Source organism: Diceros bicornis, chromosome 5 (genome assembly GCF_020826845.1).
Source record: "Diceros bicornis minor isolate mBicDic1 chromosome 5, mDicBic1.mat.cur, whole genome shotgun sequence".
Classification (NCBI taxonomy): Eukaryota; Metazoa; Chordata; class Mammalia; order Perissodactyla; family Rhinocerotidae; genus Diceros; species Diceros bicornis.
This window is the reverse complement of record NC_080744.1, coordinates 44352597-44369109: the sequence shown is the minus strand read 5'-3', so window position 1 is coordinate 44369109 and position 16513 is coordinate 44352597. Positions and strand designations below refer to the sequence as shown.

Genomic DNA, 16513 nt, shown 5'->3' with positions numbered 1-16513 from the left:
CTCTCTCAGATGGTAGAAAGGCAAGTCCTCCTGGTACCTGCCAAGCACCTAGTCCATGCAAGGCCCACTATCTTGCATGGGAGACACCTTTTCTTCTTAGCCTTTACCAGCATCTCAAGTGGTCGACCTGGCTTCAAAATTGCCATTTCTCAGAATAACCTAAATGCCAATCAATGGGATTTCTGGAACTAGAGTACAGGTGGTCTGTCCTGCTTAATTCATTTTCTTTGTGCCTTTATAATGTCTTCCTCATGAAAAGGCATCTAAGCATTTATCTTGAGGGTTCACAGACTTGGTTTTAGGGGTCTGTAAATCCCCTGAAAAGGAAAATGGAATTCAACTCTCAGTCCGTATCATTCATTAAATTATTAAAGATGTCCACGATCGAAAAAGGCTAAGACCTGCTATAAAGGGGGAAGAAAAAGATGTACTTTTTAGAAGGAAAAAAAAATCACTGAACCCAGGAAAACTGGTATAAGGGCCATAAAGTCTAATAAACACCAATTTAATAGAAATAGACAATGTAAATGGAAGAGAATACAATGCTCAAGAGGCCCAGAAAGAAACAAGGTTGAAGATCCATTTCCTTTAATTGTCTCTTCCATCATTTGTTTGTCCAAACGCTAAGTGTTACAGATTGACTTCTGCAACTCAGTTAGATGGGAGACACTTTCCACCCTCTTCTCCAGCACCACAAGGAGGTTCAGGCTGACACAGACTTCCTGCGATGGTGGGGCAGGGTTCAGAATGCCAAAGTCAGGCTCCATGATTGCTGGCACCACCTTGCTGCCTACACAGCTGTCGCGGTGGCAGGTGTAAAAAGGGGCAAATAGGCCCTTCCACCCACCTTTTTCTCTCACGGAAGGATTCCTGCAAACTCTTTCTCATATCTCTAGACTAGAGCATGCCGTGCAAGGAATGAAAAAGGACCGCTGATTCCACTGAACCAACACTGAAAGGCAGCACCTCTAATTAGATGACACCACGAATGAGACAAGGCCCGAGACAAGGATATGGCAACTTCTGCTTCTGCAGAGATGCTGCTGGGGTCCTGTCCACAGAGGAGATGGAGACGGGCTTCGGCCAGGAGCAGCTGCTAGAACCAAGAGCACAGGGATTGCTACAAACACTCCTATTGTCTCTCCCAGAAGTGTCATGCCACCCTCAACATCCACAAGAGGCAATAACAGCAGCCACCACCTCGCTCCATGCTAAGGGAAGAACCAAATGGAATCATAATTTAACTTTCTGTTTCAATATTTGGGGCAGATATCTCTTAATATATTCTATTCAATTAAAACAATGGAATTGAGAAATGCCATATGCAAAATAGCAAGAAATGTTCACAGGAACCCGGTTTGCTAGCTATAATTTTGGACTAAAATGACATTAAAATTTTCACATGGGAGTACAAATCATGAATTTTAAAAACGTCTGTTGAACTAGATATGTGGACAAGGCAAGTTACCAGTATGTTTGCCTGAAGTATTTGACTGTCGATGTGGTACAGTTACTCTGGTTTTCTGAATCATTTCTCAGTTTTTCAGGGGCTCTGCCCATCAGTATCAGCCTTGCAAGAAGAGAATGGTGGTGTAACCATGACGGAGTAGCAAATATTCCAGATAAGAATATTTTGGTACATTTTAAAAGAAACTCTCCCTGGTGTTCACTGACTTAAAAATATTTTTAAAACACGATACATTATAAACCTCTTCGATATCAAGGGGCAGGATATAATGATTTGTATATTTTATTTTGACTTTACATGCGGTGTTAAAAACCCAAAGTACATATTATTTACACATCCACAATACAAGTTTACAAGATCTCTATACATGTTAAAGTACTCTATAAAACAGTATAGAGCCACTTCACTTGAGGGTTACTTTTTATGCCGTACCATTAAAAAAGATACAATCTGTGTTTACCTTTGCACAAATGGATAAAGCATTTAAAAATTAAATTAACAGGATAGAGACTAGATTTTATGTTAGAAATTTCAACATAAATACTGATAGAACTCACATTACAAACTACAAGGCAGCACAATGTTACAAAATGTTATCCGGGTTCACATAGAGTTACTGTTCCATGTTCCGCACGCCAGGGTTAATATTGGTAAGGTGAATTCAAACACGTTTGTTGGCGGTGGACTGAGTACTGTTTACCGTTGGTTGGTTTAATTTATTATTAATCTGTAATATTTTAGTTGCAAAGCTGAAGTGTTTCAAGAACGGAAGTTTTAGCTTTTGAGCTTCCAGAGATCTCAGGGAATCACGTTCTTTACAAAACGGTATTCTCAAAGGAAAAGGATAACTGTATCAGTATTCTACATTCTGTATACAAATGCTCTGGTCTTCTGCAACCCATCCTCCCCCAAGTAATGTATATCATCAGCGTTATCACAAGCAAACAGGTGAACCTGTTTGTCTGACTAAGTCAGGAGTCTTCCTCTGCCTCAATACTTTCTAGATTAGGTTCAATAAACCACGGTGTGGTGTGCAGCATATTAACTGAAACAATCATCGGGGTTGCACATCATCAACTGCAAGAGGCTTTTGCAAAACTACCAATAAATGACTCTATATGGCTTCCACAGGTGTCACTTTACCCGGGAGACCTCATTTGACTTCACATTATCACTGTTTCATCCTTAGGAAAGCAGGAGTGGAATGTTTATCATGGCAAAGGGTGTAATGCTGCTATCTGGGTGGATTGTTTTACAATTACTTGTTCTAGGTTGATTTTATGATTTTTTTAAAAGTCTTTTCAGGCGCTGGTTGAAAAACACTGACAACTGGCACTCAGTAAATGATGTGCTATACTGAAAACACTTGACATATTTTAGTACTTCTATCATTCTCATGAATAAGGCACAAAATGCACAGATTCAGGTAAACGCACATGTAATATTTACAGTATATTGTCATTACCTGCATGACTTAGGAGAAAATTCTCACATAACATGACATAGACAACATGATTGCACCACTGTTAGGTTTTCATAGACTGTTTCTGTTAAGCCAATTACAATTCCTTCCACATCTCCTTCTTTTGTCTTCTGTTTTATTTCATTTTTTTATCTTGGGGGTAGGAGGAGTTAAAGGAGAAAGCAAACACAATCAAAAGAAAACCTTATTAATGTGTCCAAGGTTAAATAGAATGATTCAGGCTTGGATTCACAGTGGACAGGTAAATTTTACTACTAAATACTGGTGGATAATCAGGGATACCTCTTAACGTCTCTATCTCCTTAAGCTGGCAAGACTGTAATAGAAGTTTTAATGAATAGCAGCACAAAATTACTTAGAACTCTTACATTCTGGCATTGGGTACCACATAAGTCAAGTTAATCATTTTGATGGTCAAATCGGCCTTGGTTTTATTTCTTTCTCAAAGCTGAACCCAATGGACTGCTGTAGGAAGAAGTTATTGTTTCTTGTTCAGTCATGCTCAATGTAAACAACTCCATAGCACAAGAAGATGCAATGGGCACCTAAACAGATCCTAGTGGGTACAGAACACACACGCACACACGCACGCACACACACATACACAGGCAACACAGTTCGTTGGTGGCATGAAAAAAATGCCACACATGAAAAAAATGCTACAGTTTGGGTCAAAGACTGAATTTTTAGCAAATTGGTAATCTACAAGTTTGTTTCTTTGAGACATTACCGTTGTTTTTCGACATTTGTGCAAGAGGCAAGGTGAATGCATACGTATTAAAATGTTCACATTTAATGGGAAGACCACATATAATGGCAGTCTAAGTTGAACCCATTTTCAAGTATTTGCTCACAGATTCTTCTGAGTACTGGATCAGCTCTTTATACCGGTGAGATAGCCCCTTGGAGCTACACATCACTTTAGCTTCAAACAAAAGAAATGGAATGACCAGCACCTTCCTTTGTTTTCAGACAAGTACACAGAAGCCTTGCTGCAGTAGCTACACGTGGCAAGTTCTGATGTTGCCAAAGTTAGAAAGAGTTTCTTTGGCCACTTGCTTCTCTTAAAATACAAGCGAGTCTCTTGTCTTAAGGTACCCTTACAACATCATCCTCTCAGCAACACGGACAGGATAAAGCCACAGAGGGAATAGCACACTGGGGCCTAGTAAGTGTATTTGTTCAGTGGTCTGACAGATGTGGTTTGAGGAACAAATGAAGGCTTTGGTGGCACATCAGGTTTTAAGGACGGTGTCCTCTTTAGTCCCGTCCTAGGAAGGGTGCCATTACTGGTGTAGCTGCTCTGTCTGGAGAGGGAAGGCTGCAGATGAACACTCACTGGTGTTCCCTGAATGTAGTCCACCTTCGCCCCTGTGGGGGTAGGCATGTACCCCCCACGGTTCACACTAGGCTGTCTAGATAGCAAAACACCATTTGGTGAGTTTAAGTTTTTAGGCATAGCAGATATAGAGTGCCTCTGGGAAGAATTTTTGTGATAACCCCTTTGTCTTTCCAGAGAAGTCATTGGGACTCCAGGAGTGGTGGGGACGTCCACTCGCTTGGTTGGGCTATTTCTGGGGAGAGTTGAAGGAGGAGAATATAGTGATGCCTCCCGGTTAGGGACCTTGGGTGGCACCTCAGACATAGGTCCCGCAGGATCCAGCATTAGGGTCTGGTGGGCCATTTGGATATCTCCCATGATGGCTTTGGGGTTACTATTTGGGTCATTTAGATGCTTCAGGAGATCATTGAGGGTATTTCTGGAATCCACAGAACGCCGGTGATCTCTTTTACTGGATGACTTTGTAAGAGGGTGGTCAATGTTTTGAAGCTTCTTTTCAGCTTTGTGAGCATTGGAGTTTGAGAAAGACGTGTTGTAGTCATGGGTAGCATTAGGAAGAACAATGGCACTGGGGATATGCCCATGACTTAACGGGGAATGGGGTGGAGGACTAGAAGGAAAAAATTGGGGGGTTTCTTTCCTTGAAGCCCCATGGCCATGGGCCTTGTCTGAGTGGCTCTTCATGGCCTGCAGGGTCTTCTGGTGAAGCACAGGCGTAGACTCAGGCGTGGGGAGAGCAGCCAGCTCAGGAGGTTGGCCTCGATGGTCCATTACCATGGATTTAGTATCTCCATTCGGTGGCAGCTCTTTCCGACTGGTCAGCAGGTTACTATACAATTTGGGAGAATCAATATTCTGTTGATATTCCTTGACCGGGCTGTCAAAGAGACCATTCAGTTTGGCAAAACTTCCACTGGAGTCTGTGCATGACTGGGCAGATTCTGCATCTTTATGGATCTTCCTGTTTTTCCGAACAAACATGTCACGATAGCAGTATACTGCTACACCTGCAATGAATGCACCCAACACAAAAGCAGCAAAGACACAGGTGATGAGGACATTCATGTGGACCATCTGGTTGGACTCTCCAGACTGGACTTCCCATCGTACACCTGCAATAGACGCACAGGAAAAGAGTCTGAGTGACGTGCTTCTTTAAAACAATATTTGCCAGCAAATGGCTTCCATTGAGCCAACACTACCTTCACATGGTCCATATGCTTAGCTTGGAGGGTCAGGTAGACTCTAAAATTCCATATATTTTTTTTCTTTAATCACAATAGGATTCCCAGAGACATATACGGTTGCTGCAAATGCCAGGATAACCCTAATTTCCCATTGATCTGTGTCTGTCTGTCTTCCATCGCCCAAGCCCTCTTAAAGAGTTGTTATATAATATGTGAAATTTTAAGAGTTTCTATCTAAAAATTAGAGTTAGAAAGTGTATATTTTCTAAATGGCCAATTTTAAACTCATGAAATGCTTTGTCTCATGATTTTCTCCTAATTCATAAATCAGGATAAAAGGGCAGCTGTTGAGATTAGGGAAATGTATGAATCGGCATAAATATATATTATGCTAAAATAATTATGCTAATACGATTACGCTATCTTAAATAGAATAAAAACACATAATTTGTTCACAAATTAAAAGCATCTGCTTCGTCATTGTTAGTTACAAATATAGATTTTCATATTTTCTTTGATTTTTTTTTTCATTCCATCTTGGGGTGAAGCACTCTTAAATTGCCTCCTATGATAGAAATCCAGACAGTCTAAAGAAATATACTATGTATCAGTTAAGTAATATCCAATTATCTTGAGATATTTAAGAAATATTTAAATTAGACTAAAAGAAGAAGAGTGAATTAGTTTGTAATTATTGGGATTTTTAATGCAACCACAGACATCTAACAGTCAATCAAAGAAATGTTAGTTTTAGAGGTATCCAAGTCTGTTACATGCTATAAACACGGCTATCCCAGAATAAGGTAAGTCAGAGTGATTTTGAAGATTCTGTTGCTTTAGGTTAGTACTAAGGCCTTTGAACATTAGTTGTTTTTAATCAATGTTTGGGGTTATGGAATTCAGTGGCATCGTGAAAGACAAAGAAAGAAAAGTAGGACGAAATGGTATTATGAAAGAAAGCAAAGCAGAAAGAATGATTATAAAATTGTTTACCATGAAAACACATAAAAACCAAAATCAACAGATGTGAATCATAAATGACAATGCACTGCTATAAAAACTGATTGGAAACCTGATACCATAGTTTAATAAGGATTAAAGAAAAGATTTTTCCAGAGTATATATCTAATAAGCTAACTCAACAGGCAGCAGTTTTCTAACTGCTTCTATTATGGGCTGAAAATGACAGTTATGGACAAGCACCCTGTCATGTTTTATTGCTTGTGGCATTCAAGCAACTTAGCACCCCACATACCCTTTCCTACTGCACGTGGAATTGCAACTAAACAAAAGGCTGCAAAGGGCTCCTAGACAAAACATCTGATGTCAGGATATTTGCAATTAATGAGTTTTTTGTTTTTTTTTTTTTTGGTGAGGAAGATCAGCCCTGAGCTAACATCCAATGCCAATCCTCCTCTTTTTGCTGAGGAAGACTGGCCCTGGGCTAACATCTGTGCCCATCTTCCTCTTTTATATGGGATGCCGCCACAGCATGGCTCGACAAGCAGTGAGTCCGTGTGCGCCCAGGATCCGACCCTGCGAACCCTGGCCGCAGAAGCGGAGCGCGCGCACTTACCCGCTGCGCCACCGGGACCCCCAGAGTTTTGGTTTTTGATGTTGCTGGGGTGACCCTTGAAATTCTCTGATACTGAGCAGACTCTCAGTTTTTTCAGACAGAAACTAACACAGATTAGATTGTCTGAGTCGCTGGTTCACCACCTCTTTCTTTAACAGGGTTTCCACCTCTTTCATCTGTTAAGGAATGCGCTCCACATGTCCACAGAAACCGAAGTGACTGCAGCCAGTGGAGGAGGTAACAACAGCAGCAGGTCCAGTTCCGGTTCCCCTCAAGAGAGCCCTAAGTCCACACGCTCCTCAGAGATAGCAGGAATCAGGTTTCCACTCAGTGAGAGATGACTTCCCTGGTGAGGCCTTACCCTTTGGGATACCTGATAAAGGATCAGTAAAATCAGAAGTGTTTGGGTCATCTTGAACTACAAATTTCCGGGAGCTCGTCAGTTTAGGTCTCCAGGTATCAATCACTTTAGGTGTAATTTCTGGGATACTTGCCATTGTGGTAACAGAAGATGAAGATACCTCCATGTCTGTGGTGGCAAACAGATTTTTATTAACGTGGGTAGCGTTGGCAGATTTTTCTGACCGGTCTGTTGCATTTTTAAGTAAAGTTTAAGTAAATTTTATGAGAAAGCCTATTCTAGGATTTCATAAAAACACGTCTGAGGAGACTACCCCAAATCCCTTTCTCACAAGGGAAAACTAAAAATTAACAATAAAGATATATTAAGCAGATTTCAAAATTAAAGATACTCAAAAACACTGCTATTGAAGCCCGTGTGGTAATTAATGACACTCATGGAAAAGGTAATACAAATCCCAAAGAGGAAATGCTATTTTCACATCCTTTTGTGAGACAACATCATTTCATTTCTTTTTGTGTATATTTTTAAAAGCATTTCCACAGATGGTTGGAAACTGTATATCCTTTACTGGGGAACCTACAGGGTAACTTCATCAGAAAACATTTTATTTTGGACCCAGTAAAGTAGGCTGTCCAGCTTTGCCATGGACCTCCCATCCGTCTGCAGATTACTGACTGCACTGATTACCAGGGCTCACTGTCCCTGGTAAAGCATCGAAGCAGGGATGAACCTTGCCCGTGCCTTCCAAAATGCCCGGGGAGTTTCTTCCAGAGAGTTAGCAGCAACTCATGCAAAAAAATGGCATTTACAAGCTGAATAAAGATGTTCTGATACATGAGATCTGCCATCCTTTTCTCCCCCTGAGGAAAGAAACTGCTGGTGAGTTTTAGAAGCAGCAATAGGACCGGGAGTAACTTAACCTCTTAGCATGTCTATTCCTGATTTCCACCAAGTAGATTTTCCCTCAAAATGTAAGCATATGATTTTAGGTTAAAACTCCGGAGACCCCAACTCAGACTGGTGCAACGGTCACAGATGAAGACTCCAACACAGATACAGACAGCAGGGCGTGGAGAGCCAGTTGAACACCTCAATACATCAGAAACCAGCTTCATTCAATGGAAGCCTTTCGTACACCACTGAGACGACAACATTCAAAGATTCCCAGGATCACCACAAACCATTCCAAAAAGATCTCTAAAATTCATAAATACACATTTTGGGGAAATGTGTATTTGCTTACTAGGTCTTAGGAAAGGTGAGAAGAGAAGGGGAAAATAATGAAATTCTGCCATCCATTAAATATAGATGGTCAGAGGGAACATTCACAATGCACAGGGGTGAGAGAGAAGAAAGCTTGGGTGATGTGCGTGCAGCTGGAATGCAGCCTATGTTAATCCATTTGATTTTTCTTAAAGGATGTGCCTCGGTCAATGATGGAGTGTTAACATGCTACACGGGGGTGAAGTGCTGAGTCAGAAAAAGTCTTTCGGTACCATCGGTGGGATTATGAGTTGAAGCAGAAAAATGAAGGGCTGCCAAACTGCGCAAAAGGAGGGGAGAAGGGGCTGAAAATGCTGAACTGAAGGAAAGAAAAGGTCGTTAATTCAAAAAAATTAAAAAAAACTAACCAGATGTTGGACCGCCAAATATTTTGTAATCTGGTGTAGTTGAAGTAGGCAAAATTTCTAAAAGAATTAAAGGAACAAGTAATCAGTAAAAAGTAACCAAAAGAAAGCAAAAATTTATGAATTCCAATTAACTAAAAAAGTCCAAAGAAAAGACTATAAACTAAAAGATTAACCTATTGGTTAAACTACCTTTTTCTAGATTTCCTACAAAATTGTAAATGGTGAAGGAAAAAAAAAGTAAGCTTCTTCTCTACTGTATCCCCATGATCAAACAGCTCAGCTTTTGCGAAGTTTAAGTTAAATGCTAGGTGGTATGTGTCCTGAGTCATTAAAAGGCTGATTGTAAAATAATGTTCACGTGCAAATGTGATCAAAAAGAAGTGCCAGGAAGGAAGGGAAGACTGGGTCTTACCATGGCAGTCCCCTAGATGGGCCGTGTGGCCGTATTCCGTGTCCTGTTCATATCCTCCAGCGCTGTGGTTATGGAAAGCAAAGAAGTCTTCGGTTAACAGCCTTCATAGGAACACAAGTGACAATCAGAGCAGAACCAAGAACACAGATTGATTAGTAAGAACAGGCAAAGAGAAAAAATGGACATTTCAACCTAGCTTGCTAAAATGAGTATTCTGTTAAACATTTGGTAACTAGAATGTTTAAAAGAGCAGAAGAGAATTGATTTTTCTCTTCATCCATTTCCCTTAAGTATTATAGTGTCTACAACCTCCCTTTCCTCTCACAGCTCCAGATTTTCTTTTTTGTACTTCTTCCATACCAAAAAAAAAAAAAAAAAAAAAAGAAAGAAAGAAAAGTAGTGTTATTGGAAGTTTTCTAAAATTTCTGGCTTTAGAGACTTTGGAGAAGATAGAAGCAGATCTGGAGAAGATCTTGGCTAACGTGACAAGTATACTTACAGCATCCCTGGGGTCACTCTACCACAGCCCCCTTGGCTTAACCAGCCACAGTACGGGTCCCGAGATGCAATGCAAGACCTGTAGAAAACCAAACAGAATGTAACTTGGGTTTTCTCATCATCAAAGTTCTTGATGATGCAAGACCCAGGTAAGCAAAGAAACATCAGCTTACTTTTTACATGATCCATAACGCTCACAGCGACTGAGGGGGATGCGAACAACGCAGCTGGAGAATGCCACATACAAAGCATGATGATCTTTATCCAACTGTAATGAGATGACCTTTCTGTCCTCCTCATTCTCAGCATTACACCTATATTGTGGGATACATTTTGAAGCCATACGGTTAGTAAGTCAAAAGCTACATGAACTATACAAGGCAAGTGGGGTTTGGTTTTTGCAATTACTGAGAGCTAGGGAGGTCTTAAGGAATATTTTCCGTAGCAAACCAGACAAGTTCATAGTTTGGGAAGTAATAATTATGTGATTCTTCTTCTACTGCTCTGCATGGTTGGTTAAATTTCAGGTTGGACAAAGGGTTTTTTAAGATTACTTTCCCATTCTGATGATTGAAGGGAATTGCATTTATGAAGACCATGTTAGACTACAGGAAAGAAAAAGGATGTTTTAATTCATTTAAATCTTCCTGTGCTAGGTGCTTCTGGATCTCTCCTTAGTCGCCTTTGCTCCATTTCTCTCACCCATTTCTCATTTGTTTCAATGGTCCAAATAATCTTTTATATTAGTGATTGGAAGAACTGTATTCTGTTTGTGTGTGAATGCTTGCAAGCAATTGTCGGCTGCATCCTGAAATGTATCTGCAAGGTAAGAAGGGTGGTGCCAAAATGTTCTCATTTTCCACAGGTAAAAAACAAGGGCTGAATTATTTTTAAACCCATCAAGTGCCCACCCTCCAAGCCCTAGTGGACTCAGGAAAACAACAAACCCAGGATTTATTTCAGTGAGAAAAAAAAAAAAACACCCAAAACACTAATATTCCAAACCACTGCTAATTTAGAAGGCTGGAAGGAAATGACTAGACGAAACACAGGCCAGAAATTTCTGAGCAGTGCTCAAGAGCATTCTCGTAAAATATACCTACTTTGCATGGTTGTAGGCTTCAATCTCTTCCAGTAATACGCTGTCATTCAAAGAGAAAGGACTGGTCTTTGCCAAAACTTTAAGTACCACGCCAGCTTCTGAGCCAACAAAGATGACTGTGTAGTTCTGGTAGGGTCCAGCAGAATGGTCAACAGCGATGGCCGTCAGTCTGTACCTGTCAGAGGAGGTGGGCCAGGTCAGAGGGGTAGGCCAAAGAGAAGAGAAGGGATGCGAGTTGGCCGCTGGATGGGAGTGGGCCACTGTTTCCGCATCCTTACCTGATCCGAGTCTTTGTGAACCAGGGCTCATCTGCAATGGGTGGGACGGCAGAGTCCATCAGGGGGTGGGATTTGATGAAGGACAGGGTTTCATCTGGGAAATCGATGGAGGTTTTATACGCTTCTGCAAGGCCATACTTTGCACAACACCCAGGCCTGAAAGGAAAAGTGCGTTTTTCCCCTCACAAATTGTATTTAAGGAATAAATGTCCATTCTGAAAGAAGAGGTCAAGAGAGAAAGGAGTGAGCAAAACCCCGTGGAGCAATGCTATTTCCCTGGATCCTGTGGTTCTCCATGTTCCCGCTCACAGGCTTATGTTTACTGACTTCCTGCCTGCAGCTGCACAGGCCCCTCTTGGCATGGGAGGCCGGCCCTGCTGCTCTCGGAGGATGATGCTCCAGTGACCACAGGGTTTTGTTAAAGACAAAAACCCTTTTTGTCTCTTTTCTTTACCTTGGCTTTGGTACTTTGTCCTCAGGGACTGCTGTCCACACAGAATCCGGAGTTTTCTGTTCTTTAAACCGTCCCTTGAATACTTTTTCAATGTCGTCCATGCTGAATGCACAGACTGCAGAACCAGGAATGCTGAAAAAGGGGAAAATCAGGAAAATCATCAGGTGCCAATGGGCTGCTCTTGGTCCCCACAAGCAAGCACAGACTGTCTTTGGAACTGCGGGATCTGTTCTCACCTGTTGAGCTGGGTGGTGAACACCCCGACCACAGTGGGGATGCCATTGATTTGTATTATGTCTGTAATGGACTGCAGGACATCAAAGTAGAAAAACGAATCTCCAGGGACAGAACAGTTAAGCCGAGCCTTCAGAAATGAAGTCCAGTGTTTCTCTAGGACCCGCTGGGAGCCACCCATGTCGTTTTTACATATGCGGGCCACACGGGAATATACAGCCTGCCCAAGAGACAAAGCAAAGCACCAGGGTTATGAGCACGGAGGAGGAATGGAAACCAAAAGCTGCTATTTAAGGAAGGGACAAAAAATGCTCAAGATAGATCTGGTTCAAAAGAACCTGGCAGCCTTCTCTAGAGATCTGTATGGTAAAAATCTAAACTAGATTTACCTGTGAGAAAGAAGGGCCATTTTCCTGTTCTGCCAAACAAGCTCTCCATAAAGTAAGCTAGCAAACTGCTTGGCTGAAGGGGAACCATTCCCCCACTTTGTCTCCCGCTTTGCTTCTCATATTGTTAATGAAATGTGTCATCCTTAAACTTGGCATAGAAGGGGTGGCAATGCTTTAAAATTATATGGGCTTTTACTGAAGCACCCGAAATTGAACAGGGGCCCCTATTTTCCTTCCTGCCTTTTGATGCTGAGAAAGGAAAAACTATCAATAGATTTCTAAAGAGATAAAGAAGGATCCATAGCTCAAGGGTGCCTGTAGAGCACTCTGTGTAGTGACAGAAAAAGATGACATTTTTCAAGGCCCAAGGCTGCTGTTCCCACTCTGGCCATTGTTCAGGTGTTTCCCAGCAATTACTCTCATGATAAGCAACTCACCTCTCTGCACTTGGCCCTAAATGCATCGAGTGCCAGAAAGCATGCAAAGACCATAACTGCTAAATTCCATGGGCTCAATTCCATGCAATACAAGTCCATAATACAAGTCAAGTGCATATACTTGCCTTGCCTAAATTATTGTGTTCCACTGCAATTTCTCGAAAGAAGAAATAGACATAGTTTCCATATTCTATGGCATGAAGAAAATGTGGCTCTAAAAGAAAAATGGAAAATAAACTGGTTCCTAAAGGACAATTCAATTAGCATAAGACCCCGAGGACTAGGCATGACTGACAGATGTGGCATAGCTACATTCAAGCCAATGAGAACTCCGATATGAGTTTGAGGAGTCCCAATATTGGGTGTGTTGAAGCTCAGGGAACCCAGAGTCTTTAATGTCAGCTAATGGACTGTAAAAAGCCTACAGGGAACTGAACTACAGCAAAGGTCTTTATTTCAACAGATTTATTCATTAACCTATTTAACTAGGGAAGAAAACCTCTTAACGTTGAGAATAAAAAATCTTGATTTCTAGACTCCAAAGAACAAAATGACTCTGCAGATATGAACTAATCGATTTTCACTAATTTTCCAGGATAGGTAGATGGGAGTGAGCAAGGAGTATGATGTGCATTTAGAGCTAGGCAAATTGGCACACAGAAATGGAATCTCTTTTTTTGAGGTCACCTAGGATAAAATCCTGGATGGATCTACTTTCCTGACATGGCTACTGGTCTCTTCATCTCCGTCAATGCTCCGGTTCACAACCAAAGCAGCTTGTACTTGCTCTAAATAAACAATATAAGGTCACGCACCGAACCTCCTGATGCCCACGGCTCCTGTTTGCACTCGGCCATCCCACTACCCTTGGCAATCCCACAACACTGCTCTTCAAAGGTACCTTTTATCCACTTGGAATCATATTTTATTGTACGAAGGGCAGATCCATCGCCCATGCTTCGATAAATAACAGCATCACTGGCCAAGAAGTCAGCCACTGTGGCAGAATACAGCTTCCCATCTGAAACCAAAGTTATAATTTGGGTAAAAAAATGATAATTACTCTGTAGTGTGTTATCCTATATAGTGTGTTATACCCTCTAGAGTGCCTTCACCTATGTTATCACTAAATATACAAATAAATCTAAACCTGATACTCAAAATCAACCTGTGTCAGGTTGGCCAATGGTATTATCTAATTTTACAGATGAGGGATCTAAGCATCAAAAAGTTAAGCAACTTAGTCAGGGTCACTGGCCTAGTTAACAACAGAGCCAAGTGTCAGAATACTTATAATATGCTCACTTTTAATTCCTCTTTTTTGGAAATTTGTTCATAGCTTTTAGTCTTTGAAACGCCTATATCAATGTAGCTATCCTAGTTATGAGCTTTTTTTTTCTTCCTTTAAATTCCTTTTGCACCTTCAATGTCATTAATCATTTACATTCATTACACCAAAGGATCTTACCAGCAAAAAGGGCAACATTGGTTTGTCTGGCATCAAATGGGCATCTTGCCAGGCCACTAATTTCTTCCCCATCATACTCTAAGGTATTCAACTACAAAAGAAAAATAAATAGCTGGTGTCACATCTGTTCAATGTTCCTGTTTGAAGGCAATACTGCTTTATTTGTACTGAAATTCTATTTGAAGAATTCTGTCTTTATTCTTTCATAGCATTAGATATAAAACAAATTACTGAGTTATAGCAGAAAGGATTCAACTCTAACAACATACCAGTGAAGGAAGAAAAGTTGATTAAAAAAAGCACATCATATAAAATATACTTACCCTATAGTATCTACACATGGGATTAAACGCATTGGTACCACAAACAAAAACCATCTCATCGTTTCTTGGAACAAATACTTTAATAAAGTTGTGGCATTCATCCTAAAGAAAGTAATAATCACATTAATATTAGACATTCCATATGCTGGCACCGTGGGATCAAGCCCACATAAAGACTACATCTAGCAGGTACTCGTCTGTTTCACTTACTTTATGCTTGCCTTTCATAGCACAGTTTTCTCGATCCTGTTGTCTTGACCGCCATGTCAGCTTCTGTATTAATTAAGTAAAACCAAAGTTCCATTTTCAATTGTGAAAATTTTTGGCAGGGAGGGGAACACTATTCAAGTTCTGACAGAATGCAAATAAATTTGCCAACTACACTTGCTCACCTTGCTTGGTATGACTTCCGTTTTGGGGATTTCATTTAAATTTACCGTGTAAACTTGATCCCTGTGGGAAACAAGGCAGTTAAGTCATACCGTGCGAATGCATCAAAATGTTAAGCTGCTGCTTATTTTATTTTTACAGATTTGCTTTTATTGTGTTTTCGAGATCATTTGGATTTTCTCTGTCTCCAACAAAGTCAACAAAGAGTACTTTTTCATGAGTGAGATGCCTTTATATATCACTGTGGTTAGGGAGCAAAGAAAGCTCTTCTCTTCAGGCGTGGGTCAAACTGCTACTTGGTATTAGCACAGACATACTTCTAATATTTGCTTGAATAATTCCAAGTTAAAAAAGAATAAAGATTTTTTTCCCCTGCTGTTTTAGGAACAAAGAATGGTGTATGATTTCTTGATGGCAGTAATAAAATAGCACCGCTGAAGGCTCTAGCTCTGTGTTTTGTTCCTGGTACACGACACTGACTCTTCTCGGTGAATATTTTTGGCTACTTGCAATTTTCGATCACTATCACATATTAGTTTTTCATGAACTAGACACATTAATGCAAGCACCACAAGAGAAAAGAATTTTAATCTAATAAACCAACGAGAGGAAAATTACCTGCCAGCAATATAAAGTGTGTCTTGAATTTTCAACATCAGCTGAAAGTCCAGCCTGTGCTGCGATTCATTGCCTGAAGGGCGTCCTCTAAAAATCGGATATTGCCTTGAATCTGCAAGTAAAAATGGGCTAAACCATCAGTCAGGATTATGGAGCTAAAGAATCAATATACAGCATTGATTAGCTGTATATACTAGTTGTAGAGGGGTTTTAACTAAATTCCTCTTTTAAGGTCTTGAATATAAATGAATAAAAGATGGTGAATGTCAGCAAATGGTCTTTTTCTTTTAACTGGAAATATATAACCTATATTTGAGTTGTTTTAGAAAAACACCCAACACAACTGTCCCATTTTCTCCAAACACTAGAAAATGACTGTGGATAAATTAATATGTAAAACAATTTTCAGACATAAAACTCTTTCTCTTTCTTTCTAAAAATGAATATGCTTTTAAATCAAAACCAAAAAGGCTTCCTTCTTAGAAAAGGAGAATGTTCTTTAGATTACTTACAGTGATAGTCAACAGTATTAAGGGGCTCATCGTCTTCGGGAAAGCTGACCGCCCTCAACTGGGAAATCATCAGGAGCAGCATGTAGGCACAAAGCAGGAAGAACCTCATGGTGGGCCAAGACAAAGTCAGAGCAGCCCCTCCTCAGAAATCCCACTTAGCTACCTGGAAAACAGAAGCAGTTTGGAAAGATCTCTATACTGTGATGAAACTTTTCTCATTTGTAATCAGCTCAATTTTCACCACCAGCTCTCCCCAATGCCCCCTTCCCACCAGGACCCCTGGCAGAGGTGGAGGAGGTCTCTCTGAAACACAGGCAAAAGATGGCAGCATGCCAGGCCTGATTCAA

At 40.7% G+C, this 16513-nt stretch overlaps 1 protein-coding gene across 1 annotated transcript; it reads right to left on the bottom strand.

Moving 5' to 3' along the window:
- Positions 1-3457: 3457 nt before the first annotated feature.
- On the bottom strand, positions 3458-16312 carry SEMA6D (semaphorin 6D). Its single transcript, XM_058540457.1, has 18 exons — positions 16167-16312; positions 15655-15766; positions 15039-15099; positions 14857-14919; positions 14647-14748; positions 14324-14414; positions 13757-13876; positions 12981-13069; positions 12032-12249; positions 11796-11927; positions 11342-11497; positions 11065-11238; positions 10135-10275; positions 9963-10040; positions 9464-9525; positions 9052-9108; positions 7418-7585; positions 3458-5405 (listed from the first exon to the last, which is right to left on the bottom strand). The coding sequence occupies exons 1-18, from the start codon at positions 16273-16275 to the stop codon at positions 4117-4119; spliced, it is 3222 nt and encodes a 1073-aa protein (XP_058396440.1). The 5' UTR covers positions 16276-16312; the 3' UTR covers positions 3458-4116.
- Positions 16313-16513: the final 201 nt, after the last annotated feature.

What these genes read in the sequence shown, in the direction of transcription:
- SEMA6D (XM_058540457.1), bottom strand. Translation starts at nt 16,275, where the DNA reads ATGAGGTTCTTCCTGCTTTGTGCCTACATGCTGCTCCTGATGATTTCC. An exon ending in TTCACAAAGACTCGGATCAG is followed by an intron (nt 11,239 to 11,341) that starts GTAAGGATGCGG and finishes CTCCTCTGACAG; the next exon opens with GTACAGACTGACGGCCATCG. An exon ending in CCATCTAGGGGACTGCCATG is followed by an intron (nt 9,109 to 9,463) that starts GTAAGACCCAGT and finishes TAATTCTTTTAG; the next exon opens with AAATTTTGCCTACTTCAACT.